Source organism: Acomys minous (genome assembly GCF_964271855.1).
Source record: "Acomys minous genome assembly, chromosome: 8".
NCBI lineage: Eukaryota > Metazoa > Chordata > Mammalia > Rodentia > Muridae > Acomys > Acomys minous.
The window spans coordinates 33,222,255-33,249,798 of record NC_140489.1 but is presented as its reverse complement, the minus strand read 5'-3'; the positions used below and the strand labels follow the sequence as shown (position 1 = coordinate 33,249,798).

The window sequence follows — 27,544 nt, the reverse complement described above, 5'->3', positions numbered from 1 at the left end:
GCCAACCCGGTCTACAGAACAAGTCCAGGGCAGCCAGGGATACAAAGAAAAACCCTGTCTTGAAAAACCAAAATAAATAATAATAATAAATAGATCTTTACTATATGTAAAATTACTTGCATTTGAAATTAAATTATTTACATCTAAAGAAATATATTACTGGGCTCAGTGGTTGAGAGTGTGTACTGCTCGTGCAGAGGGCCTGAGTTTGATTCCCAGCATCTATGTCCAGCAGCTCAAACCACTGTAATGCAAGCTCCAGGGAGAACTGACACCTCGGGTCTCCTCAGGCACCTGCACTGACAAGCATGTATCTGTTGTGGGATATCCACCAGAGAAGACTACTGGGACATGGGTTTAAGCCAATAAAAGATCTTTATTAACTGATCAGCAACAACACTGCATGTTCAGGATCACAGTGTAGCCCTGAGCCTTTCTCAGGGTAAGCTTTTAAGCACAAAAACAATATTTCTAGGTTGACTACTTCAGTTAACAAGAACAGTTAGTCACAAGCAGAACTGCAGAAGCCAGAAAGCAAGGTTAGTATGTTTAGAGACTTGCCATGGGCCTTGCTGGCTTAGGCCTTGGTTTTAGTGTTGGCAGGTGCTGCCATCAAAGTGCTGAGTTTTAGAGCCTGAATGGTACTTCCATCAGGGAGTCAGTTGTGCTAAGGTCTGGGGCTCTGTTACAGTTCCTACACAGACCAACACATAATTTAAATTATACACATAGTTTAAAATAATAAAATAAGGCTTTAAAAAAGAAATCTACTACTAAAAGCAGCAAGGTCAGTGACAACTAATGATTTTTTTGGTGATTACCAAACTTTTACTAGTTCTACATTCCTTCAGAGTAGAATTATTAAAACATGTAGGGAGGCCAGGATGTGGTGGCACACACCTTTGATCCCAGCACTCGGGAGATAGAGGCAGGAGGATCTCTGTGAGTTCCAGGCCAGCCTGGTCTACAATGCGAGTCCAAAACAGTCAAGGCTACACAGAGAAACCCTGTCTCCAAATCCCAGAACAGCAACAACAACAATAAAAGGCTTGTAGAGGCTGGAGAGGCAGCTCAGCAGTGAGGGGACTTACTGCTCACGTGGAGCCCTGCGCTTGGGTCTTGTAGAGGCGGGAGAGGCAGCTGAGCAGTGAGGGGACTTACTGCTCACGTGGAGCCCTGCGCTTGGGTCTTGACATGCACACCAAGCAGCTTAAAGTCAACTGCAACTCCAGTTCTAGGAGGTCTGAGGCCTCCACCTGGCTTCCACAGGCACTTGCATGCATGTGGTGAGCATCAAATTCATGCAAGCACACATGCACGCACACTCACAAATAACAAAATTGAAATATCTTTAAATAGGTATGTCTTCAAAATAAGTGCAATTAGTTGGCAATAAAGCTTTAAATGTGGTTGTTAAGTAGGCTTTCATTGATGTAGTCTTTAATCCACCAATAGGAAAGGTGTCTAAGGTGTAATCATCAGTGTTTTTCTATACAGATGAATCAGAACAGCCACATCATTTTGTGTGGTCAGATTTCTCAGTACAATAAAGATGTGCCTTATCCTCCTCCACTGTCTCCTGCTGTAGAAGCAATCCAGAAGGAGAGAAACATCACAAGGTGTGTTCTTTGCCTTTCTGCCAATTTCACAGGGGCTGTGATTCACAGGGGAGTTAAATTTCATAGATGTGAAATATATAATGTATTTATAATATACAAATTTATGTATGATTTTTCTTATTAAATAAAACTGAAAAGTACATATTTAAGGATGCTCAATATTTAAATTTTGGTTAACTGATTCTCAGACAATTAATACTTTTGGCTTTGACTGGATGAGATCATGTGAGGGTGAGGAAAGAATGTTATCTACAAAGGGAAAAAAAACCACACTGTCTTTGCCAAACAGGTTGTAGATGATAAGCAGACATAAACAGTGAGAGTTCAGTGTGCTTACACCTTAACTACACAAACAACTCTATCTGGCCATTCTCAGCACAGTTATATGCAAATGTAAAGACTAACACAGGTATTACCACTTTGAAATATTTTGGGTTCTCAGTCTTGAAATATCTTCTAACCATTATTCTTTATTCACTACTTACAGAGAGAGATTTATGGTATTAAACTACAAAGATAAATTTGAGCCTGGAATTCTTCAGCTGAGTCAGTGGTTTAAAGAAGGAAAGCTAAAGGTAAAACTTTTTTTGCTGTTTGGAAGGAGGTCTCATGTAGTCAAGGCTGGCCTTGAACTTGACATGTAGCTGAAAATGAGCTTGAACTCTTAGCTTCCTATGTCTGGCTCACTGCTTGAAGGGATTACAGGCCCATTCCACCATGCCCAATTTATATGCTTCTGGGGCTTGAACCCTGGACAACCAACTGAGCCACATCCCAGCCTAAACTCTGACTATTTATTAACTATTCAAGTATATTTTCCTGCCATTTGGCATACTTTTGTTTTATTTGACTTTACTATGGCAAACATTTGTTTTGTTATGAAAATTTCCTACAAAAGATGGGCTAGAGAAATGGGTCAGTGGTTAAGAGCACATAGGTTTGTTTTCCAGCAAGTATGTCAGGCTGCTCACAATTGACTGTAACTGCAGCTCCAGGGGGGCTGACCCTCTCTGGAACCCCAAGCAGCTGTACTTAAATGCACATACTGTCACAGACACATACACACACACACACACACACACACACACACACACACACACACACACACACACACACGAGTTTACAAAGTTAATCTCTGAATAAAATTTCCTCCCAGATAACTGTAACTCCTGATTGAAAAGCCCTCTTATTACTTTTATGCAATATTTTATTAATCTCAGGTCTGCAGAAACGGCTCAGTGGTTAAGAGCAGTTGCTACTTTTGCAGAGGACATGGATTTGGTTCCCAGATCCCACATGGCTGCTACCAGCTGTCCATAACTCCAGTTCCAGTGGATCCAGTAATGTTTTCTGGTCTCCCAGGGCACCAGGCACATAGTGGTGTACACATGTACATACATATATACATATAAGCAAAACACTCATACATACAAAATAAAAATAAAATCTCTTGGGCTGGCGAGATGGCTCAGAGGTTAAGAGCACTGTTTACTGTTTAAGAGGTCCTGAGTTCAATTCCCAGCAACCACCATGGTGGCTTATAACCATCTGTAATAAGATCTACTGCCTTCTTCTGGTGGGCAGGCATGCAGGCCAAATATTGTCTACATAATAAAGAAATCTTTAAAAAAATCTTTTAAATAATTATTAAGCTTTACTTTACATAGATTTACAACATCAATAGGTGTTTCTCCTGAAATCTAAATTTGCAGTACTTATTAATTTAGCAATTTGGGGCTGGAGAAATGGCTCAGCAGTTAAGAGCACTGACTACTCTTCCAGAGGACCATGGTTCAATTCCCAACACCCACATGGCAGCCCACAACTGTCCATAACTCCAAGATCTGAGACCCTCACAAAGACATACGCAGGCAAAACACCAGGGCACATAAATAAATTATTAATTTAATATATTTATGACTAATATTTGGAAATTCTGATTTTATGTGTATAGATGTTTTGTCTACAGGAATATTTGTGTACCATTTGCTTACCTTAGTTCTATTTACTTATTTATTTATTTAGTTTGTTTTGTTTTTCAAGGCAGGGTTTCTCTGTGTAGCCTTGACTGTACTAGACTTGCTTTGTAGACCACACTGTCCTTGAAATCACAAGAGATCCGCCTGCCTCTGCCTCCCTTGTGCTGGGGTTAAAGGTGTGTGCCACGACTACCCTTCTTGCCCTTCATAGAGGCCAGAAGAGTGTGTCATATCTCTTGGAACTGGAGTGACAGACAGTTGTGATCTGTTATGTGGGTGCTATGGATTGAACCTTGTTCCTCTGGAAGAGCAGCCACTGCTCTTAGCCACTGAGCCATCTCTTCAGCAATTGTGTTTTTTTAAAAGTCATATGAGCACATCAGAACGCTCTTTGGATAGTCTCTGTTTTTTTTAAATGGGAAGTTGTTAAATTTTGCATAACCAGAATGAGTCATTATTGCATTTTAGAAAGTACAGAACTGTTGTAAACTCAGTAATATATTATCTTGCTTTGGTTTAATATAACCTATTTCCTTATGAATTTTATAGATTTCAGTAAATATCCCTTTAATATTTTTTTTCTTTTTCTTTTGTTTTTGTTTTTTTGAGACAGGGTCTCTCTGTATTCACCTTGGCTGTTCTGGTCTTGCTTTATAGACCAGGCTGGCCTCAAACTCACAGCGATCCACCTGCCTCTGCCTCCCGAGTGCTGGGATTAAAGGCATGCACCACCACGCTCGGCCCAATATTTTTTTCTTTATGGTCATTCTGATGCCTCTTTTCGTTGTTGGGGAAAATTAGAGATTATTAATCTGGGATCCAGATAAATTCTTCTTCAGACTTGAATATATATGTGTATACTTAGATACTTTTTTCCCAAGAGGGTGTGTATGGACTGGGGTGTAACTTGCTTAGCATGCATGGAGCCCTAGTCCACCCCAGCAGAAAGTAAAAGTGGTAAAGTGGTATAGGCCTGTCACCCCAGCACTTGGGAGGTGGGGGCAGGAGGGAGTATATATTCAAGGACATTCTCAGGACATAATGTAGGTGTGCTGTTCACGACTCGGGCAAGGGGAAGGCAGCAGTGAGATTGCTCAGTGAGTGTGGACACTCGCTGCCAAGTGGATGAACTGAGTTTGATCCCCAGAACTAAGTTGGATGTGGTGGCACACACTTTTAAACCAGCACTTGGATAGGCAGCCCAATCTCCTTGTCTTGGAGGCACACACACACACAACCAACCATCCAAACAAAAAAGAAAAGGAACTGACTACTGCAAGTTGTCCTCTGATCTCCACATGAATGTTATAAAATGTGTGCACTCACCCACAAAACAAAGAAACGTAAAATTAATAATAATTTTTTATTTAGACAATGGAATATAGGATTTTACTGAAAAAAAAAAACCAATCAACAAACTTTTCTGGGCTACCTATCTGAAATAAAGTATCTTAAAAAAAAAAAAAGACATATTTTAGCCGAGCCTGGTGGCACACGCCTTTAATCCCAATAGCTGGGAGGCAGAGGCAGGTGGATCGCTGTGAGTTCGGGGCCAGCCTGGTCTACAAAGTGAGTCTAGGACAGTCAAGGCTACACAGAGAAACTTGTCTCAAAAAACAAAACAAAACAAAAAAGACTTATTTTATGTATATGATGCTCTATCTACATGTACACCTGCATCCCAGAAGAGGGCACCAGATCTCAATTTACATGGATGTGAGCCACCATGAGGTTGCTGGGAATTGAACTCAGGACCTCTGGAAGAGCAGACAGTGGCTTAACCACTGAGCCATCTCTCCAGCCCCTAAAAGAATCTTTTCTACTCTTCTAAATTGTATTGTTTCCTTTTATGGAAACCATTAACCCTAAATCTAGCTGTTTTGATTTACAGATCAAGGAGACTGTGATAAATGGATTGGAAAACATGGGAGGTAAGATGAATGCAGATTTGTTTTGTATATGTGCGCAATACATGTATTGATTACATGTATACACCATGAGCTTCCTTCTGTGTGAAATATTAAAAAATAAAATAAACCACAGAGAACCTGGGTATTGGTGGCATACACCTTTAATTCTAGAACTCCAGAGGCAGAGGCAGGTAGATCTCTTATGAGTTTGAGGTCTACAGAGTAAATTTCAGGGCAGCCAAGGCTACACAAAGAAACGCTGTGTTGGAAAAACAAAACAAACAAAAAAACAAAATTCACCGAGAGATGGTTCATTGGTTAAAAGCACTTGCTGCTCTTTCAGAGGATCTGGGCTCAGTTCCTAGCACATACATGGCAGTTCACAACCAGTTTCAGGTCATCAAGAGCCCCCTTCGTGTCCCTGTCAGACGCACATATGTGTTGTACATTTGCATACACAGGCAAAACACTCATATAAATAAATATTTTTGTGTGTCTTGCCTGCATGCATGTATGTACAGCACATGTATGCTGGTGCTCATGGAGTTCAGAAGAGAGTGTTGGATTTCCTAGAGCTGGTGCTAGAAATAGGCATGGTTGTGAGCCACCATGTGGGTGCTGAGAATGGAACCCATGACCTCTGCAAGAGCAGCAAGCACTCCCCAGCATTAAGCCATCTCTCCAGCTCCAGATAAAAATAAATCCCCCCCCCCACACACACACAAGACAGTGCTTCTCTGTGTAGCCCTAGCTGTCCTGAAGTTGCTCTGTAGGTAAGCTGGCCTCAGTCTCACAGAGATCCTTCTGCTTCCGCCTCTAGCGTGCTGGGATTAGAGGTGCGGGTTACCATCACCCGGCAAAAAACACATTTTAAAAGAAAATTCACTGAAGAAATTATTTAACCTAAAAGATCGCCTAACAAACATATAGTAACCTTTCCCTTTTCAGACAACCTATTTTTTTTTCTTTTAGTTGCATTCCACTCCATGATGACCGGTGGCAACATAGGGAAGCAGATCGTCTGCATTTCAGAAGATTGTTCTCTGTAGCCTCTATGTATCTCCATCAAGGAAGATTCTTCACAAAAAGATTCTTAAGACATGTTAAAAAATAACCTTACAGTACAGATCGGTTCTTGAGTTAAATGTGATCATAATATTTTCTAATTTGCATAACCTCTTTATCTTCAATATCATACATATATATCTAACCTGATTGCTTACCAAGTAATTCAGTGGTTCTCAACCAGTGGGGTCGTGGCCCCTGGAGAGGAGGTCACATCCCAGATATTCTGCATATCAGAGATTTGCATTATTATTCATAACAGCAAAATTACAGTTATGAAGTAGCAACAAAATAACTTTATGGGAGCCGGATGTGGTGGCACACACCTTTAATCCCAGCACTCTGGAGACAGAGGCAGGCGAATCACTGTGAGTTCGAGGCCAGCCTGGTCTATAAAGTGAGTCTAGAACAGCCAAGGCTACACAGAGAAACCCTGTCTTAAAAAACCAAAAAGACAAAGTTAAAAAAAAAATTATGGACCAGGGTAGCGGTGGTACATGCCTTTTATCCCAGCCCTCGGAAGACAGAGGCAGGTGGATCTCTGTGAGTTTGAGGCTAGCCTGTTCTACAGAGCAAGTTCCAGGATAGCCAGGGCTATTACACAGAAAAACCCTGTCTCGAAAAAACAAAAAATAAACAAATTAAAAAAAAAAAACAATTTTATGGTTTGGGGTCACCACAATATGTGAACTGTATTAAAAGGTGACAGCGTTAGGAAGGTTAAGAACCACTCACACCCACAATAGGTTGATGATAGTATCATTTGTTTTCTTTTTGAGGCAGGATATCAATAGTCCACACTGGCCTCACACTTTGTGTCCTTGTGGCCCCACCTAAGGGCTGGGATCATAGGCATGAACTAATATGCCTGATTTATTTTTCTTACAATAATAACTAATAATAACTATATTGGAGGTGGGTCTGTTAGTGTAGATCAGGCTGCACCGATTCCTCGGGTTCCCCACTGAGAGACTGCTGGATAATTACTTTGTTTGTAAAAACTAATATTACATATATTTGTATCAAATATCTAAAGACCCCTGGATAGTTAATACAATTGTTAATAAGTTATTTTTAAAGTGAGTCAACAGTTTACTAATCCTAGATGAGAAGCAGTTAACATTTATTGAACTGGGGATTTTTTTTTAAAAGATTTATTTATCATATATACACAGTGTTTTGTCTGCATGTACACCAGAAGAGAGTACCAGATCTCATTATAGATGATTTGGAGCCACCATGTGGTTACTGAGAATTGAACTCAGGACCTTTGGAGGAGCAGCCAGTGCTCTTAACTTCTGAGCCATCTCTCCAGCCCAGAACTGGGAAATTTTTTAAACCACCTCCTCCTCCTCCTCTTCTTCTTCCTCCTCCTTCTTCTTCTTTTCTTGTTTTTTTGAGACAGGGTTTCTCTGTGTAGCCTTAGATGTCCTGGACTCACTTTGTAGACCAGGCTGGCCTTGAACTCACAGCGATCCTCCGCCTAACTCTGCCTTCTGAGTGTTGGGATTAAAGGCCTGCACCGCCATGCCCAGCCTAAACATTATTCTTAAACTTAGAGTATTAGGATTGAGATAGTTTTTCATATTTTTTATGAGAGATGTAAAAAAACAAACCTTTGTTCTGTACACCACATGCATGGCTGGTGCCTGCAGAGGCTGGAAGAGGCCTGGAACTAGAGAGTTTAGAACCAGCGTGAGGTGCTGGGTTCTTGAATGCAGGTGCTCTGTTGGTGCTCTTAAGTGCTACGCCATCTCTCCAGCCTGCCCAAAGAGAGGCTCCTAGTGGCGGAAGTATATAGGGTTGGGGACAGCATTGGGAGGATTTACAGTTGTGAAACAATTTTAGGGGTAGAAGGGTAGAAGTTTTGGGTTGGGAGTGGTGGAGAAGATAAATGAGTTCAGCTGAATTGATGGGAAGCTCAAGAGGCCAGGTTTATATCCAGAAGATGATCTATTTGTGTTCTGCTAAATACTTGGCTATGTTGCAAGCCTAATAGCTTACTACATACTGATAAAAGCTTGGGTTTACTTGGGGAAAAAATTTTTTTTGAGACAGTCTGAGCCAGGTGTGGTGGTGCACACTTATACCAGCACTTAAGGAGGCAGAGACAGGCAGATCTCTGAGTTCAAGGCCAGTCTAGTCTACTAGGACAGTCAGGGCTACACAGAGAAACTCTGTCTCAAAAAACAAACAAAACCAACAACAACAACAAACAACCCCCCCCCCCAAAAAAAAAAAAGAAAGAAAAGAGAGAGACCGAGTCAGTTATGTAGTTTGCTATGTAATCCAGGCTGGCCTAGAATTCAAAGACTTGCCTGTCTGCCTCCAGAGTGTTTATGTTAAAGACATGTGCCACCATGCTAGGCCACACTTCGGAGGGCAAGTAGATATAAACATCCCTCAGAATTTCATTGATTAAAGTGGGTTGGGGAAGTGGTCAAGGCAGAACACTGATCAGTATTCTAGGGTCTTTGGGACTAATCCACAATAGCACCCCCTCCCCAACAAGGCCCAAGTAAACAGGCTTCAGAAAATGATAGGACTAAGTGAATTAACCAATGGTTATAGACATGAATATTCCATATATATTTACGTATTGCATTTGTTTTATTAATTGTAACTCAACCTTTAGAAAATTAAGACTGCAGATATTTTCTGACCGTGACTTATGGGCAGATTTTTACACAGTGTACTTTATAGGCAAAACTTGTAATAAATATATTCAGCTGTATTATTAATCACTCAATCCAGTTTTGACTAGTCTAACCTTTTATATACTTTCTCTGGACCACTTTGTCTTTCTGGAAGGTTCTTCATTTCTTCATATATTAGTAACTGCCAAATCTAACTGTGTTTTTTAATCTTTAAGCTTTAGGACTTTAGCTCCTAGTAAACATTTCCTTGCCACCCCAAGGTTTTTTCCAGGTACTATGTAGCTCAGTTGTCCTTGTCATGGCAACCCTCAAATGGGATTACAGCCCCGCTTCTCCGTGCCCAGCATAAAGTATAGAGGAAATGTTTTCTCCCGGAACGTTTTGTAACTAAACTACTACTCCCTGGCTCATTTAGACTCCTCGCTTACTCTAAAACTTGAAAATAAGCGCCTTAATAGAACATTAATTTCCAAGGGCACTACCTTTAATCACCGCTTTCTTACCACATCATGTTTTTTGTTTTTTGTGCAGGGTCTCACCATGTAGCCCTACCTGGCCTGGAACTCCCAAGAGCTGGGATTACAGGCGTGTACACCACGCCAGATCTTTACATTTTACACAGTCAAACTCAAAAGTTCCAGCAAAAACTATTACATCCAGCTTGGAACTCAGGTATCTGAGCCCTCAGTTAGGACATGCAAGATCTCTGGGGAATTCTTAACTGTTTCCAAAGCTGTACACGTGCCTAAATTCATACCCAGTCTTATGGGCGATGCAGGTCTTGATTTTCCTGTGCTCTTCCTGGAGTTTTGAAACATTGTTTCTCGTTAGCTGTCATAAGTCCTCAGCTCCGTCTTCCTCCCTCCCACCTCTGCCACCGCCACAGCCTCTCACACCCACCTCAGCGGGAAGGCGGTGACGTCACGGCTAGAAGGCACTGACCTGGTTTCAGACTTGGCGGACCCCAGAGCCCTGGGGGGCAGAGAGGAGGGGGCGAGGTGCTGCGGCCCCTCGTTCCGGAGCCCTGTGTGGATAGCGGGGGGCGGGGGGGATCGGCCCCAGCAGCCGCCGGAGGGTCAGCACCTCGACCTGAGAAACCCCCGCGGGGCGGAGAAGAAAGCGAGTGGGTAGGCTCGTGGGGGTTGGAGTGGGGGAGCCAAACTTCCTGTCCCGCTCTGGAGCTGCTTCCGGCAGGAGCCGGAAGACGCCGTGTGTGGACGGAATTCGGGACTGACTGACGGACAGCCCGCTGCCCAGGACTGAAAGGTGAGCTCCGGTCTGGGGCCGGCCACACCCGCTCGGGTAGGTGGTCCCGGAGAGAAAGGAAGCCGCTGCAGAGTTTGAGGATTTGGAGCGGAGATCGCCCCCGAAGGGCACAAGGAAGCCGTCCCCCCCAGTTTCCTTCCCCCCACCCCCCAGCGTCTGGGGTCTAGCGGGTCGGGAGCGACCGGTCCGAAGGCCGGCGGCTTCGGCCCTTCCCCTTTAAGGGTTTGGGGGCGCGCTGTTTCTGCTCCTTTGCCTGTTTTTTGCGGGAGGGTGGCTGGAAGCCAGACTGCCCCCCAGAAAAATGCGGAGTTAGCGAGTCCCCGGGGCGGAGGCTTCGGTCTGCACCCGCTGCCGGGCCCGCCGGCGGACCTTCGGGCCTTCGACCGAGGCCTTTGTGCTGGCGGGAAGCGTTGGCAGCGCTGCCCGGTCTGCGCTGCAGCCAGAGGTCCCGGCTCCTTTCCTGCGTCCACTCGCTCCTTGGTCTGGAATGGGACCGTCTGCGGGGATCAGGGCTGGAGCTTTGATGTCTCCTCTGCCTGTCACTTCAGGCCCGTGTGGGGGGCAGCGAGTGTGTGCAGCCAGGTTGTGCTTTGCTCATTGAACTTGTCCTATGAAGTTTCTCAAGAGAAGAGGATCCGATTAGTTTGTTAAACTTTATCTCACTTGCTCATGAGGCTCTGAAATGTACTTAGACACCATTTGAGAGTTAAATATTATTGATTAAGAGTTCATGTTTTCACTCTGTCTCGAAAAACCAAAAAAAAAAAAAAAAAAAAAAAGAGTTCATGTTTTCACATTAGTCTTTGCTACAAGGGCCCACGTAACATACACAAAGAATAACTGATAAATTACACTTTGTGTTATAGTAGAGGATGGCATAATCCAGGGCAACATTAGACGATTTGGATTCTAACTTAAGCTTTGCATGTTCTGTAATTTCTAGGTTACTGGGCTGAAGGGGGAGTACGTCAGTGACGAGGTTTACTCTTAGGGGTTTGACCATTCTGAGCTACTATGTCTATGAGGAGTGACAAACATTTTTTGTGTTTTGAAAAATAATGAGTGTTTGGGTAAAAGATAGATCGGAAAGGGTACATTTTAAACCCAAGGTGACCACTTAGAAGCCTGTGTTAATAGTGTAATTGACCCCCCCCCCCAAAAAAAGTTGAGAGATGCTGAGGAATCTAAACAACATCACAGTAGGAATAAACTTAGGGAAGTCATTAATGACAGATTATTTAAATATGCAGAATGAGAGACACTGCTGGATGGACTCTGCAGGGGAGTGGGAAGAATATTGGGCAATACATAAAAGGAATAATCCAGGAAGGACAGGTTTGGCAGGGTTTGGACGTGGTTTGAAATGCCGATGGATATACATGTGAATTTACTCAGCAGGCAATTATCATGACGTTTTGGAATTGAGAAGTCAGGACTGAAGGGGTGGGGAGCTGGGTATCATTTGTCTTGTTACTTACTCTTTATCTGAAAATCTATCCAGTGCTCTTTAATGTGCTCACAGGGAGACTTGTATGGAAGTTCTTTAAACTCACAGTAATGACTACATTAGAAGTGGGTAGTAATTTCAGGGTTTCTTATGGGAAAATGTAAAATTAGCTCAGCAAGGTGCTACACACCTTTCATCTCAGTCCATGGAGGTGTAAGCAGGGGAGAGGAGCAGTTCAAGGCTAGCCTCAGAAACATACAGTGTTCCAGGCCAGCCTGAGCTATGCAAGAGCCTGCCTGAGCCCTTGAGCCCCTCAAAACAGCCAGACAAACAAAACATGTGATTTCTAGTTCTGCGTGTGATTGCAGAGCTAGGAATACGCTAAAGACAGTTTACACTTTTCAAAATGTGTGAGTTTGGGATCTAGAGAAGGTGGCTCAGAAGTTAAGAGCACTTGCTCTTGTAAGGGACCTGGGTTTAGTTCCCACACATGGTAATTCACAGCCACCTCTAGTTCCAGTTCTAGAGGGCCCATCGTCCTCTGCCTCCACTGGTACTGCATACATGGGATGTACAGACAACATGTAGGCAAAACACCCATGCACAATAAATAAAATTAAAAAGGCTAAAAATCAGTACATTTTATATTATGTGCACTGTTTCAGTGAAACTTTATTTATTATTTGGTTTTTCAAGACAAGGCTTCTCTGTGTAGCCTTGGCTGTCCTGGACTTGCTTTTGTAGACCAGGCTGGCCTCAGACTCACAGAGATCCACCTGCCTCTTAGAGCCTCCTGAGTGCTGAGATTAAAGGCATGGGCAGGCATGTGCCACCATGCCAGGCAAAACTTCAGTTTTGAGATAAGGTCTTACTTTGTAGCCTTCGCTGGTTAGATACTATGTAGACCAGGCTGACCTCAAACTCCTAGAAATTTGCATTGTAAGAAAAAAACATTTGCACTGCAGGAACAAAATTTACATTGTAGCCTTTGAAATTGGCTAACTAGGTAAGGGAATTGGAAACAGCAGCAATCCTAGCCAATGTATTTGCCATTGTACTGCTGGCTAGTGTACTTAGTAAGTTCTGTGTTACAAAAGTCCACACAGAACATTTGATAAACCACCCACATAGAACATTTGATAAACCACTGTGTATTGAACACAGTCAGAGTTCAACTTATTCTAGTGTATTCTTTTTTATTTGTTCATTCAGTACCTATACAAGACATAAATTGGGCACCAAGATTGTATGGCTGTATTCATTTATAATATGCATATTGCAGTTGTTCCAGAATAGCCTTATTTGTTTTCAAAGATTATTAAAACAAAAACACTAAATCAAAAAGATATTGTAGGTAGTACCTAAGAGTCAGTGAATTGTCTCATTTGTTTATTTCTTATTTATTTATTTATTTATTTATTTATTTATTTATTTATTTATCTCATTTCTTAGCGAGTCTACAATCCAGGAATCTCAAAGATGGATGCACTTTAAAGATAAACTGATTAGATACCTGGTAATTTTTTGGCTTGTTAGGTGAGCTGGAATTGGGAACAGAAATTGCTAAGCCCTGCTAATTTAAGATTAAACTTAGATGCAGTCATTCTCTGTTTATGCTAACTTGCTTATGCAGCTTAATAACTCAGTCACATGATTTGTTGAACCTTGGTTTCTTCCTCTCATGAAGAAGAAGAGTGGATAAACCATATCAAGCTTATTGAGTAAGAAAAGTGTGTGTAGAAAGAAAAGTTGAGCACTTATGATACTTTGTTTTATGTAAGAAATAAAAGGAGCAGTTCATTTATGTCTTGTAAATTAGATTTCAGGCAGAGACATCAACAAAGTATTAATTTTTTTGAATTAATCAAATTCTTTTGAAATTTATATGTTTTTATTTGTGTGTACACATGTGGGGGTCAGAGGAAACCTGTGAGAGTTAGTTCTTTCCTTCATAAGGGTCTTGGGGGTTAAATTGTGGTTGTCAGGCATGGCACCTTTACAAACTGAGCCATCTAGCAGGCCTTAATTGCAGTTTTTTGTTTGTTTGTTTGTTTGTGACAGGATTTTTCTGTGTAGCCTTGGCTGTCAAGGGCTCAATTTGTAGACCAGGCTGGCCTCGAACTCACAGTGATCCACCTGCCTCTATCTCCCGAGTGCTGGGATTACAGGAATGTAGCACTGCATCCGGCTCTAGTATTACTTAATGTCTGTCTTAGCCTTAACTTTCCTGGCTACCCTGGTACTAATGGAAAACTTCCATTCTTACTAAATTTTTTTTACTGTCTTTATAGATAGCAGTACTACTCTCAGTTTGACTAGCAATTACTCCAAGTTAAGTGAATTCATTTGCCAAAGTACTGGTGTGGTGGGGAGTTAAGGAAGAGTTTGGGGCTATTGGACTAGCAAGGTCTATGTTTAGCTACATGAATAGACATTAGATACAGTCTCCAGTGTGACCAAGGAAGGAGGAAAGATGGGAGGGCCGGAGGATGAAGATGAATCCATTGCTTCTCTGTCCTTTGGGAAGCACCTAACAGCTCCATCCCCACCTCACCCCATCCCCACCCCTGGGTTTTTGTTTTTGCTTTTTTTAATTGCTGGAGATTGTACTCAGAGCACTGTCTCATGCTATGCCTGTGCTTTACCACTGAGTTACACCTCTAGATTTGATTATTATTTGTTTTTGTTTTTCTGAGATAGAGTATCACTGTAGGCCGACAGACCTTGATTTTGCTACAGAGCCCAGGCTCCCTGAGTGCTGAGATTATAGGTGTGCACTGCTATGCTTCTTCTAGACTTATTTTTTAAATTATCAAAACAGCATAATTACCTTTTAGAACCAAGAAAAGTAAGTCATGCTGTCCTGTTACACAATGTAACTACTGTTATATCTCTGAATTTCTTCTTACTTTTTCTTATGCATGCTATAATTAGTGTTAAAATGGGAAATAGACTTGTAATCAGTTTCTTTGTTGTTGTATGGCATTCATAATTGTGATAGTTGTGTGTGTGTGTGTGTGTGTGTAGTGTTGTGAATCACACCTGGGTACTTGCACACGCTAGGCAAATGTCCTACCACTTAACTACATCCCCACCATAATTGCATTTTGGAGTGACAATGCCATATTTAATGGCCATGCCTTATATTGTGTGTGTGCGCTCAAGTTCTCTAAAAGGTAATTGTGTATTGCGTCTAGTTTTTTGTCTTGTCTTACATTTTCGATGGACCTCTTTGGAGATATAGCTTTTCCATATTTAAGGCCTTTTCATAGCTGTAACCCCTCCTAGCGCTCAGGAGGAAGAGGCAGGAGAACTCACAATGGGAAGCCAGCCTGATCTATGTGAATTTCAGGCCAGTCAGGCCTTAATTAGAAGCAGAAATTTTATGGGGCCTGGAGAGATGGCTCAGTGGTTAAGAGAACTTGCTGTTCTTGCAGAGAGCCAGAATTTGGTTCTCAGCATCCACACAGGACAGCTGACAACCACCTGAAACTCCACAGGGCTCCAGAAGAATCTAACACCTTCTATTGGACTCTGTGGGCACTTGGGGAGGGAGTTACATATGCAAATTGCTTTTCTTTTTTCTATCCCCCCCCCTCCCCGAGACAGGGTTTCTCTGTATATCCTGGTCTACACAGAGATCAGCCTGCTTCTGTCTCCCAAGTGCTGGGATTAAAGGCATGTGCCACCACTGCCTGGCTAAAAATAAAAATTTAAAAGTAAGTAGAAATAGTTTACCAAAGCAACACTTTTGTTTTTGCTTCTTTTGTTTGTTTTTTGCTTTGGTTTTTCAAGACAGGGTTTCTTTGTGTAGCCTTGCCTGTCCTGGGCTCGCTTTGTAGACCAGGCTGGCCTTGAACTCACAGCCATCCGCCTTTGCCTCCCATGTGCTGGGATTAACGGCATGTGCCACCACCCTGGCTAAAGCAATGCTTTTATAGGTTTTGAAATTTATTGGCTTTTTCTCGTTTAAAACAAATGTTATGGGCTGAATTCTTTGTCTCCTTGTGATTTTTAGTTACAGAGGGATGCCTTTGTTTATTTAGCTACATTTTCCTACTGCTCTTAATGTTATATCTTTTTCTTTTGTACCCTTATTTTAGGTTGAATTGATTACCAACCTAGTTCAGCATCCTACAGGAAAAGCATAATGTTTCTTAAAGGGATATGAGTGTAACAGGAAGGTGTCCTTGACTCTGAATAGATGTGAACCTGTCCCCCAAAGAGCTACAGGATTTCAGAAGCTGAATCAATGTTATCAGATGAGTTAGAATCCAAACCAGAGGTAAGTCCACTTAGCTGTTGGTCCATTGGTCCATTGGTCAGGAAGCAGCTTCTCTAGTGGCTTAACAGTAAACATTTCTAACTTTGTAAGCTAAGTGGTTTTTACTACAACTCTTAGTTTATGATTTTTTTCTGTTACTGAATGTTTTCTCAAAGACTCCACTATTCTGTTTCTATCTTTTGTGAATTTTTTACTTAAGTATTTCCTATTTAAGTATTTAATGAAATACTTAAAATGTTTAAATATAATAAAATATTTTTTTAAAAGATTTATTTATTTATTATGTATACAATGCTCTTTCTTCATGTATACCTGCAGGCCAGAACAGTGCATCAAATCACATTATAGATGGTTGTGAGCCACCATGTGGTTGCTGGGAATTGAACTCAGAACCTCTGGGAGAGCAGTCAGTGCCCTTAACCTCTGAGCCATCTCTCCAGCCCCATAATAAAATATTTTATATTCCCAAAGTATTTTTATACTATATAGTTGTGCTATATGTGTGTACATATACATTGTTAATCTTATATATGGAAAATATTTTCTTTCTGAACATTATTGGGAGATTTAAACATTTTACAATTTCAATCACTTTTTCTATCTCAGTTTTAGTAAATCTGTGTTCTGTTAAACAAAAGTCAACAAATTTGAAATCAGTGCTTAATTTTGAAGACTGGGCCTTCTAACTAGTTATGTCATCTTAGACAAGTCAGTGTTTTCAGATTGATTCACTTAGGAGTTTACTAGGAAGATTAAATGACCCCCTACCCAGGACAATGATTTGTACGATGTAATTCTACAGTGCAGCTTTTTTTTTTATAAAAACAGCTCATTTTAAAATACACTTTTATAATTTTTCTTTGATATAAAATGACAGATTAACTTAATTTTATAAATCAACTATTCTGTAGAATGAAACCTTGATAAATGTAGTTAATCACTAACCAGGAACAAGACTTAATTATATCATCACCTGTTCAGTAAATTTGAAGGTTGAGATTCATTCCTAGCAACCTCTATTTCTCAGTGTTGCCTCTTTTCCCCCTCCTCAGCTCCTGGTTCAGTTTGTTCAGAATACCTCCATCCCCCTGGGACAAGGGCTAGTAGAATCAGAAGCTAAAGACATTACTTGCTTATCCCTCCTTCCGGTGACCGAGGCCTCAGAATGCAGTCGGCTAATGTTACCAGGTAAAATATGTTTACTACAGATAGACCAAAGAAAACTTAAGAAGTTAGCCTACTCTGTGGCAGGAGTAGATTTTGCAGCTGGTTTATAATAAAATTTAGAAGTCATAGAAAAAAAGTAGCCATGGAAGCCATAAGGGCCTAAGTAGTTTAAGCCGTAGGAATGAATGTGTAAAAGTGAGACAGAAAGGCCACTGTAGCACTCTGGGACTCCCTTTTGATGGTATCACACAAGAGAGCCTGAAAAGGAGGGAAGAACGAGAAAGCAGACTAGAGTATTTAGATGAATGTCATCATAGCTAGGAGTCAGAGGACTCAAGGGAAACCAGAGTATCAGAGGCCCCTAAGAGGCAGAGAACACAAAGGCAGAGGAGGACATCATTAGCATTGGCAAGCACACTCTCTAAATAAATGTAACAAACTTTAAAAAAAAAAGCTAGAACTCTGACTGCAAGTATCTAACACATTGTTTTGTTTGAGAGGAGGTCTTGCTGTGTAGACCAGGAAGGTAGGCACCAGCACACAGGGCTTGATTCCCTCTTTTGGAGTCCACTCATGAATAGACATGCATACCCATGCAGATGTGCTTGCACGCACATACACTCAAACACTGAAATAAATCTTTTAAAAAGTTTCCTATGTGACTCTAGCTCTTTCACATCTTTTGCTGTGTTTCTATTAGCATATTGTTTGTCATATTATCCAAATTTTCCAACCTGTACAAATTTCTAGGTGTTAATAAATTGTTGTTAGTTAAGTTCCCTGTCCTCCTGAGTTTTCTGTCCCAATTTTAATTTGTTGAGTATGGATAGTAGAGGGAATTAAAATAGAAGCAAAAATGTCTTTACTTGGTTAGAATGATTATATATTTTTAAAAAGGTGAAAAGTAACAAATGTTGATAAGGATGTAGAGAAAAGGGAACCCTTGTACACTGTTGCAATTATGGAATATGTATGGAAATTCCTCAAAAAGCTAAAAATAGAACTCTTAGGTGTATTGTATGTATATATCTTATGTGTATATCTCCAAAGGAATTGAAATCAATTGAATCATATGTTAGGTATGTGTACCCCTATGCTCTAAGTTAGTCAGAATAGCGAAAGCATGGAATTAACATGACTGTCCATTAACATATGACAGAATTTTTAAAAATTTGTGTTTTTCACTTTACTTTTCTTTTAGGTTTTTTGTTGTTTGTGTTTGTAGCACCATGGTCAAATCCAGGACCTTTTACATGCTGGGAAAACACTCTATTACCAAATCTCAATTCTTACCATCCTTTTTTCTTGTTTTGTGCATTTTTTCCTTTGTTTGATTATTGTTGCTTTGAGTCATGGTCTCTCTGCATAGCCCTGGCTGTTCTGGAACTCACAGAGGTCTGCCAGCCTTTGCCTCCTAAGTGCTGCGATTAAAGTCATGCACTACCGCTTGTTTTGTGCACTTTTGTTGGTTGATTCATGTGGGGATTTTTTTTTTTTTTTGGTTTTTTCGAGACAGGGTCTCTCTGTGTAGCCTTGGCTGTCCTAGACTCACTTTGTAAACCAGGCTGGCCTCGAACTCACAGCAATCTACCTGCCTCTGCCTCCCAAGTGCTGGGATTAAAGGTGTGCGCCACCACTGCCCAGCCTCATGTGGGGATTTTCTTATATATGTACATGTGTGTCTGCTTGTGTGTATGTTAGCATGCATGCAAGTGCCCACAGAAATCAGAAGGACTGTTGGATTCCCTGCGGCTGGAGTTATGGGCACTTGTGAGCTACCTGATATGGGTGCTTGGATCTAAAGTCTAGTCCTAGCTGGGTGTGGTAGCGCACGCCTATAATCCCAGCATTTGAGAGGCAGAGGCAGGCGGATCATTGTGTGTTCCAGGCCAGCCTGGTCTACAAAGTAAGTCCAGGACAGGCGAAGCTACACAGAGAAACCCTGTCTCAAAAAAACAAAAAAGAAAAAAAAAAGTCTAGTCCTGTGGAAGAGCAGCAAGTGCTCTTAATCATCATCTCTCCAGCCATTTTCTTTTGAAATAGGGTCTCTATGTAGACCAGCTTGGCCTTCAGCTTTCTATGTTCCTGCTTTAGTCTCCAGCGTTTTTGAATACTGAGACATCATGCCTAGCCCTTCCCTCTTAATTTTGATTTAAAAATAATTTACTTTAAATGTTTTTTATTTTTTATTTTTTGTTTTGATTTTTGAGACAAGTTTGGCTGACTGCTAACTCACTTTGTAGCTAGGGTGGTCTGGAACTCATGATCTTGCTATTTTCACTTCCCAAGTGCTGGAATAACAGGCATGTGCTACTATACTTCTCTGAACTATTTTATATATAAACAATTACAAATAATAAATGAAAACTAATTTATTTGCATACCAGTTTATAAGATTATAAGCTATCATATCTGTACCTATTTTTCTAATTTATAAGTATAATGTATATTATCTCATTCATGACATGAATTAATTAATTTATTTATTTTGATTTTTTTCAGACAGGGTTTCTCTGTGTAGCCCTGGCTGTACTGGAACTCACTCTGTAGACCAGCCTGGCCTTGAACTCACACAGATCCACCTGTTTCTGTCTCCCGAGTGCTGGGATTAAAGGTGTGCGCTACCGTGCCTGGCCACCTCAGAACTTCTTTAGAGCAAGTCTTATTTATGTACATTCAGTATAAACCCAAAACTGTAATGAAACATGCTGATTAGTCTACAAAGCTTAAGTCATTTCCCATGCTGTTTTATCCCCTGTGATTATTCTAAAGTAGTTTTTTTATTTGCAAAAATGAGCATGCGGTCTACTCTTGTAGAGGTGCTAGAAACAAATTGGAGTTTAGTTTGTAGATGCTATGTATTTACAAGGTGTGCTCCCTGGATGTGAATGCTACATAAAGCTTTGGTGTTTCTTCTACTAGATGACACTCCAAATCATACTAATTGCTCCAAGGAAGTCCCTTCTTCAGCTGTTTTGAGGAGCCTTCAGGTGAATGTGGGCCCAGACGGAGAAGAGACGAGGGCTCAGACTGTACAGAAGTCCCCAGAGTTTTTGTCCACTCCAGAGTCACCTAGCTTGTTACAAGATCTACAGCCAAGTGATAGCACTTCTTTTATTCTTCTTAACCTAACAAGAGCAGGTATGTTTTAATATTTTCTGAACTTTATTCATTTTTAGGGGAAAAAGAGGTGGGGTAAATATTAAATATATGTAAGATGCAGAGAATCTTTATTTTCTGATTACTTAGAGAGCTGGTGTGATCTGGTAATAAGTTGAATATATAAAGCAAGCACAAAGACTGTATGATGACTCTGCAGTTCCTCTTGTTTAAGTTTGTGAGATGGTTGGTTATTACTTTTGCCAAATACAAGAAAAGTTTGGTCCTTTCATTTTGGCTTTAATTATCCCTGTCTTTAGTGGCACAATTTGTTTGCAAGATGATGACACTGCTTGCTCCTGGAAGTCTTGTTGGGTGTCAGGTGCTATTTGTCTATGGTACACTCTTGAATATGGTGGTTTCCCCATGCAGCATTGACTGTCTTGAGTATGAGATCCCTCTGCCTCTTACTGCTGAGTGCAGGCATAGAGTGTATCACTACATCTTGCAATAGGGAGGCAGAGGCAGATGGATTGTTGTGAATTTGAGGCCATCCTGGTCTACAAAGCAAGTCTAGACAGCCAAGGTGACACAGAGAAACCCTGTCTCGAAAGAAAGAAAGAAGAAAAGAAGCATTTGTTTGGGAAATTAATGTGATGGCCTTGACCAAGATAGGGAGAGCCAGAAGACGCTTGGTGGAAGATGCTTAGTTCCAGTTGTGTCTGTTGCTGTTTTGATGGTGAGGGTACAGTGAGGAGGGAATATCCTTCAGAGAGTTTAAGATAGGAATCCAGAGTTCTGGAGAGGTCTGGTGCAAAGTAGGCAGCTGGGCTGTTCACCACACTCAGGAAATGTGAAACAGTGATAGTACATTCTTTGATTCCAAGGAAGTCTGAAGCATAAGTATAAAAAAAGGTAAGCCTGGGAGCCTGGGAAGGGGGACGTTTAAGAGGGCGACAGAACAGCAAGGGAAAGAATGGTGGGTAGGAAACCAAGGGAGGAAAATATTTTAAGAAAGAAAGGGTACGTCTGGGCATGATGGAACACACCTATAATCCCAGCAGTTGGGAGGCAGAGACAGGTGGATCACTGTGAGTTTGAGGCCAGCCTGGTCTACAAACCCAAGATAGCCAGGGGTGAAACCCTGCCTGGAAAAACAAACAAACAAGACTAAAGAAAGAGAGGATACTAGATGATTACAAATACTGTAGGCTAGCCTAGTGAGACTAAGTGTCTGTCTGGTGGCCTTCGTAAAAGTAAGTTATTGGAAGAGAGAGATGGGGAGAGAAGGGAATGTGACTGAGTGAAAACACAAGCTGAACCTTAGTCCACACTCTAAACCCAGCGCCCATGATGCCAAAGCAGGAGAGCAACAAGTTTGAGGCCAGCCTCGGCAACACACTGAGGCCTGTCTCAAAGAAAACCAGTAAAAAACAAACAAACAAACAAACTTGCCGGCTGTGGAGCACTCACCCTTAATCCTAGCTCTTAATTGAGGAGCAATCTTTCCAGCTTCCATGAGAGCGAACTTAGCTGAAGCATGCAAGAGAGAGTGACTGCATTGGGGCTGGAATATTTCACGTGGGAGGTGGCCTGGTTGCCAGGAAGGAACATTTTGCTTCTGAAACAAGAGGAGACAGGGTTAACAATTACCCTGTGGGCTAAATGAAAAAATGATATCTTAATTATTTATAAGAACAGAAACTTGAAGTGAGAGGGAAAGATCTAGAAAGATTGATTCAGGACACAAAGTCTCTGGGCCAGGACTAATAAAAGGTGTTGGCTAATCTTGTGTTCTCTTCCTCCTCCCAGGTCTGGGCTCTTCAGCTGAGCACTTTGTGTTTGTACAGGATGAGACAGAGGATTCAGGGAATGACTTTCTCTCTGGGGAGAGCACAGACAGTAGTATCCCATGGTTCCTCCGGGTTCAGGAATTAGCCCATGACAGTTTGATTGCGGCTACTCGGGCACAATTGGCGAAGAATGCAAAAACCAGCAGCAATGGTGAGACTCCTATGGCATTTTCCTCTCTGGTCTTTTCGTACAGAGATTTAGGTAATGCAACAGTTGTATTTTGAATTGTGTATAATTCAAATTATTTTATTGATGAGAATGGAAGCCTAAAAATAAATTGTCCTATTTAATAAAACAACTTGGACTTTGTCTACCAAATCAACTAAACTCATGTTTTGAATATCCAGCTTTTAAATAATATACAGAGTATCTTTTAGACGGTGGACAAGGCCTTAGTCCTGGCACTCATGAGATTGAAGCAAGAGGATTGCAATTCCAAGGCCAACATGGGCTACAGCCTCTGTCTCCAAAAATGGGGAAAATAGTACAGATTCTGAGGTTAGCTTGAATGTTTCTACTGAAATCATACTTAAGTATGTAAAGATAAAATTTATATAAACATTTTATATTTAGAGTGCAAAGAAATTAAAGTAGCTTTATGAGCTAATAGAAATACAACTGTTAAAAAAATAAAAAGAAAGAAAGAAAGAAAAATACAACTGTAAGCCAGGTGTGGTGGCGCCCGCCTTTAATCCCAGCACTTGGGAGGCAGAGGCAGCTGGATTGCTATAAGTTCAAGGCCAGCCTAATCTACAAAGAGAGTCCAGGACAGCCAGGACTACAAGAGAAATACTGTCTCAAAAAAACAAAAGCCAACCAACCAAACAAAAAAACTGTAAAATTAATATTGAGTCTGATTCATTCTGCTAGAATTATGTTGATATTTTTGGCAATTTTGTTAATTAGCTAATTGCTTTATGCTAGTTACTTATTGTTTAAAAAAAATTGAGTGTGGGGCTGGAGAGATGGCTCAGAGGTTAAGAGCACTGTCTGTTCTTCCAAAGGTCTTGAGTTCAAGTCCCAGCAACCACATGGTGGTTCACAGCCATCTATAACAAGATCTGGTGGCCTCTTCTGGCATACAGGCACACATGTGGGCAGAACACTGTGCAACTAATAAATAAATAAATCTTTAAAAAAAAATGGAGTGTGTTACAGAGTGAAATCCTGTCTCAAAAAACAAAAACAAACACATGCCTTTAATCCCAACACTCGGGAGGCAGAGGCAGGTGGATCCCTGTGAGTTCAAGGCCAGCCTGGACTACAAAGCGAGTCCAGGACAGCCAAGGCTACACAGAGAAACCCTGTCTTGGGGAGGGGGGGAAGAAAGAAAAAGAAAAGAAAAACAAAAACAAAAAACAAAAGAATTGAATGTGGGAGGCTAAATCCCACTGCTAGGATTATACCACACATGGCTATTTTATGTTTTACATGGGTTCTAAGCACCTAATCAGGTCCTCATGCTTGTATGACAAACATTTCCCACACTAAGCTGTTTTCTCAGTCTGTTGTTTCTTCTCAGCTTAACCTGTTCAACTTCATGGAATGCTGTTCCCTGATCAGCTGGCAGCTTAGAGGTGTGGTTGTCTTGATGAGGAAAGGTGCCTCAGTGTTAAGAGTGTGACTGCTCTTCCAAAGGAGTTTGGTTCCTAATGTCCACATCAGGTGGATCATAACCTATAACTTCAGCTCCAGAGGATTCCACACTCCTCTGTTGTACTCCTCCCCCAATTAATCTTAAAAGTACAACTCTCATGCCTCATCACAGACCTGTTGTATTACAAATTTGGGCACAGTACATGTTTCCCAAAACATCCCTACACCAATCAAACCTTCCTTTACATAAAATACCATTAAGTTTTAGGTGTTGTTTGATTAGTTCTTTTTCTGCATTTCTCTCTCTCTCTCTCTCTCTCTCTCTCTCTCTCTCTCTCTCTCTCTCTCTCTCTTTTGTTTTCCAGACAGGGTTTCTATGTGTAGCCTTGTCTGTCCTAGACTCACTTTGTAGACCAGGCTGGCCTCACCTGCCTCTGCCTCTGAGTGCTGGGATTACAGGTGTGTGCCACTGGGCCTGGCTTCTGTATTTTCTCATTAGTCTGTGATGATTAAGTTATTTCTATGTGTCAATAATAATCATTAATCAAGCCAAGATTATAAACAGAATTGTCACAACTATTTGGAGCTCTTGCTGGTAATCCAGAATATATTTATGATTATTTTCTAATTACTATTCATATTTTAAAAAGCTAAATAATATCTCAGAGAAGTTAGGGATTCTATAGATATTTCAGATTTTTTTTTTTTTTTTTGGTTTTTTGAGACAGGGTTTCTCTGTGTAGCCTTGGCTGTCCTGGTCTTGCTTTGTAGACCAGGCTGGCCTCGAACTCACAGCGATCCGCCTGCCTCTGCCTCCCGAGTGCTGGGATTAAAGGCGTGCGCCACCACGCCCGGCTCAGAATATTTTATTTTTATAAACAATAACTCCTACACAGAAAATTCCATACTTTTGCTCATCTTCAAATAATTAGTTTATTTGTGACTATCAGAGTGCCCTTTGTAGCTGGGCGTGGTAGCACATGCCTTTAATCCCAGCATTTGGGAGGAAGAGACAGGTGGATCACTGTGAGTTTGAGGCCAGCCTGGTCTACAAAGCAAGTCGAGGACAATCAGGATTGTTATACAGAGAAACCCTGTCTCAAAACCAGAGTGCCCTTTGTTTATTTTAACCATTTGGAGAGGATTTTTCCTGAGATGTTTTTTTCTAGTCCAAAAATCTTGACACCTTCACCATTTTTCTCACATTTACAAAATGGTGCCGCTCCAGGCATTGTCAGCGCACACCTTAATCCCAGCACTTTAGGAGGCAGAGCCAGGAGGATCTCTGAGTTCAAGACCAGCTTGGTCTATAGAGTGAGTTCCAGGACATCCAGGGCTACATAGAGAAACTTTGTCCTGAATAAAAAGAAAAAGAAAGGAAGGAAGGAAAGAAAGAAAAACAAGGAGGGAAGGAAGGAAGAGAGGAAAGAAGAAAGAAAATAGCACCACTCTTGCCAGTGTGAAGGGTGCAGGGTCCAGATGTGCCTCATTTACTGATTTCTCTTGCCTTGTACACTTTTGATTTTCTCATGTTCAGAAGATAAAGCTGAGTATCTTACCTGTTTGACCCATTGCAGAGATTAAATAGGATTGTGAGCAAGTACATATAAGCTTTACAATATAAGGTATTTTATAAGGTTTTTATGCCAAAAAGGGTTTGGGGTTGAGTGTGGTGTGTGCACATTTAGTCCCAGCACTTGGGAAGCAGAAGCAGGCAGATCTCTGAGTTTGAGGCCAGCCTGGTCTAGACAGTGACACCCCATCTCAAAAAACAAAACAAATTACCTTTACAACCTTAAGTATTTTATATTCCTGAACACAAAGTAAGCACACACATAAGACAAAAATACAGTTCCATTTTGCTGGTGAGATTCCCTAAGATTTTTTTGATTTGTTTTCCAAGGCAGGGTTTCTCTGTGTAGCGTTGGCTGTCCTGGACTCCCTTTGTAGACCAGACTGGACTGGAACTCACAGGAATCCACCTGCCTCTCTCCCCTATGTGCTGGGATTAAAGATGTGCGCCACCACCACCCAGCTTGAGAATTTTTTTAAACATTGTTTTTCTGTGATAGAAAATCTCATTAAGTACCCTATGCCCCCTCAAACTCTTTATTTCCTTGTCTCACCCTCTGCTGACAATTATATGCACAGGTAACTGTGCCCAACTCTGCATTATTTTTTCTCATTTGCTTATTTATTTATTTGTGTGTGTGTGTTTGTGCGCGCACGCACGCATTAGCACAAGTGTATATATGTCTTGTAGGAGTTGAAGACAACTTTGTGAGAGTTGGGTCTCTCCTTCTACCTTGTGGGTCCTAGAGATAAAACAAGCTCTTGAAGCTTGGAAGCAGGAACCTTTGCTTACTCATTGAGTCATCTTGCTGCCCCTTGCTTTGTTTTTGTTTGTTTGTTTTTTGAGACAGGGTTTTTCTGTGTAGCCTTGGCTGTCCTGGAATCCTTTTGTAGATGAGGCTGGCCTGGAACTCACAGGGAGCCAGCCACCTGCCTCTGCCTCCCAAGTGCTGGGATTCAAGGCTTGGGCCACCACACCAGCTGGTATCCTTAATTTATGTATGAAATAGAATTTACAAAGCTCCAGTTGTTTACTGATGTCAGTCCCTGGATTAGCACAAGGTTTCCATAGACTATTCATTAGAAACCGATTATTGAATCTCTGAGATTAATGAGAGAATTTTATGTTATATATACTTTTGTCCTGGTTAAAATTTAGCTTTGTTGATTAAATATGTTTTTTAAAATGGGGAGCAATATTATGAAAGAAAATGTTAATGTTAGCCAGCAGGAAACATCTGAAATTACATGCTGACCTAAAACAATTAGTTTTATAATTGTTAACTTGATAAAATGTGTCAAGGAAAAATGTAGCGATAGAAAGAAAGATTGCTAGTTGGGACAGAAACTGCCTTTGATCAATTGTTTATAGGGGCTCTGAAGAGTACAGCACATTATATCCTGCTCTTTGCTTTTCAGAGTCAACTTTGGAAATATAAATGTCCGTCTGCTCGTCCTTCCTTTCTCTCTCTTTCTCTTTCTCTTTCTTTCTTTCTTTTTTTCTCTTTGAGACAGAGTTTTCTCTATAGCTCTGACTGTCCTGGACTTATTTTTGTAGACCAAGGTGGCCTCAAAATCACAAAGGTCCACCTGCCTCTGCCTCCTGAATGCTGGGATTGAAGGCGTGTGCCACCCTACCCAGCATAAATCCTATTTCTAAGTTGTATGTATCAGAGAAACTCAGTATGATCAAGGCAGAATTGGTGACAATATTCTGAAGACAGTGAAAGGAGCACCACCTGCTGATATGGACCTTGCATACATTTTTAATTAACTAATCTTGTGTAAATTTAATGGAGGCATTGTTTACTCTTCTTGCCTTCCTTTATTCATGGAACAGCATGCCTGTAGCTTATCCATGGTCTCTCTTTTATAAAAGTTTAAGTAAAACTTTTAAATTTATCTGAGATTTTACATTTTTAAACATTGGATAACCAAAAAGGGGTGAGATGGGAAATTAGAAGATTGTTCTTATCCTTCAAATTATAAGAAATGAACAAGTTGATTCAAGAAATATAAATCTTAAGA

At 41.1% G+C, this 27,544-nt stretch overlaps 2 protein-coding genes across 4 annotated transcripts in view; both read left to right on the top strand.

Annotated features, from left to right (window-relative positions):
• PTGR2 (prostaglandin reductase 2) overlaps nucleotides 1-9,322 on the top strand; it is a 31,684-nt gene extending 22,362 nt beyond the window's left edge. Inside the window, exons 7-10 of the mRNA XM_084792133.1 lie at nucleotides 1,498-1,619; nucleotides 2,107-2,194; nucleotides 5,490-5,529; nucleotides 6,481-9,322. Coding sequence (XP_084648259.1) covers nucleotides 1,498-1,619; nucleotides 2,107-2,194; nucleotides 5,490-5,529; nucleotides 6,481-6,557 — 327 coding nt within the window. The 3' untranslated portion in view covers nucleotides 6,558-9,322. The remainder of the gene's footprint in view (nucleotides 1-1,497; nucleotides 1,620-2,106; nucleotides 2,195-5,489; nucleotides 5,530-6,480) is intronic.
• A 1,025-nt stretch (nucleotides 9,323-10,347) lies between these two features.
• The window catches only part of ZNF410 (zinc finger protein 410), a 34,126-nt gene continuing 16,929 nt past the window's right edge, over nucleotides 10,348-27,544 (top strand). Inside the window, exons 1-5 of one of the 3 annotated variants that reach the window (XM_084792114.1) lie at nucleotides 10,348-10,496; nucleotides 16,047-16,228; nucleotides 17,281-17,416; nucleotides 20,318-20,536; nucleotides 22,307-22,498. In XM_084792114.1, the coding sequence (XP_084648240.1) occupies nucleotides 16,196-16,228; nucleotides 17,281-17,416; nucleotides 20,318-20,536; nucleotides 22,307-22,498 (580 nt within the window). In that variant the 5' untranslated portion in view covers nucleotides 10,348-10,496; nucleotides 16,047-16,195. The other 2 variants (XM_084792112.1, XM_084792113.1) reach the window with 2 other exon arrangements.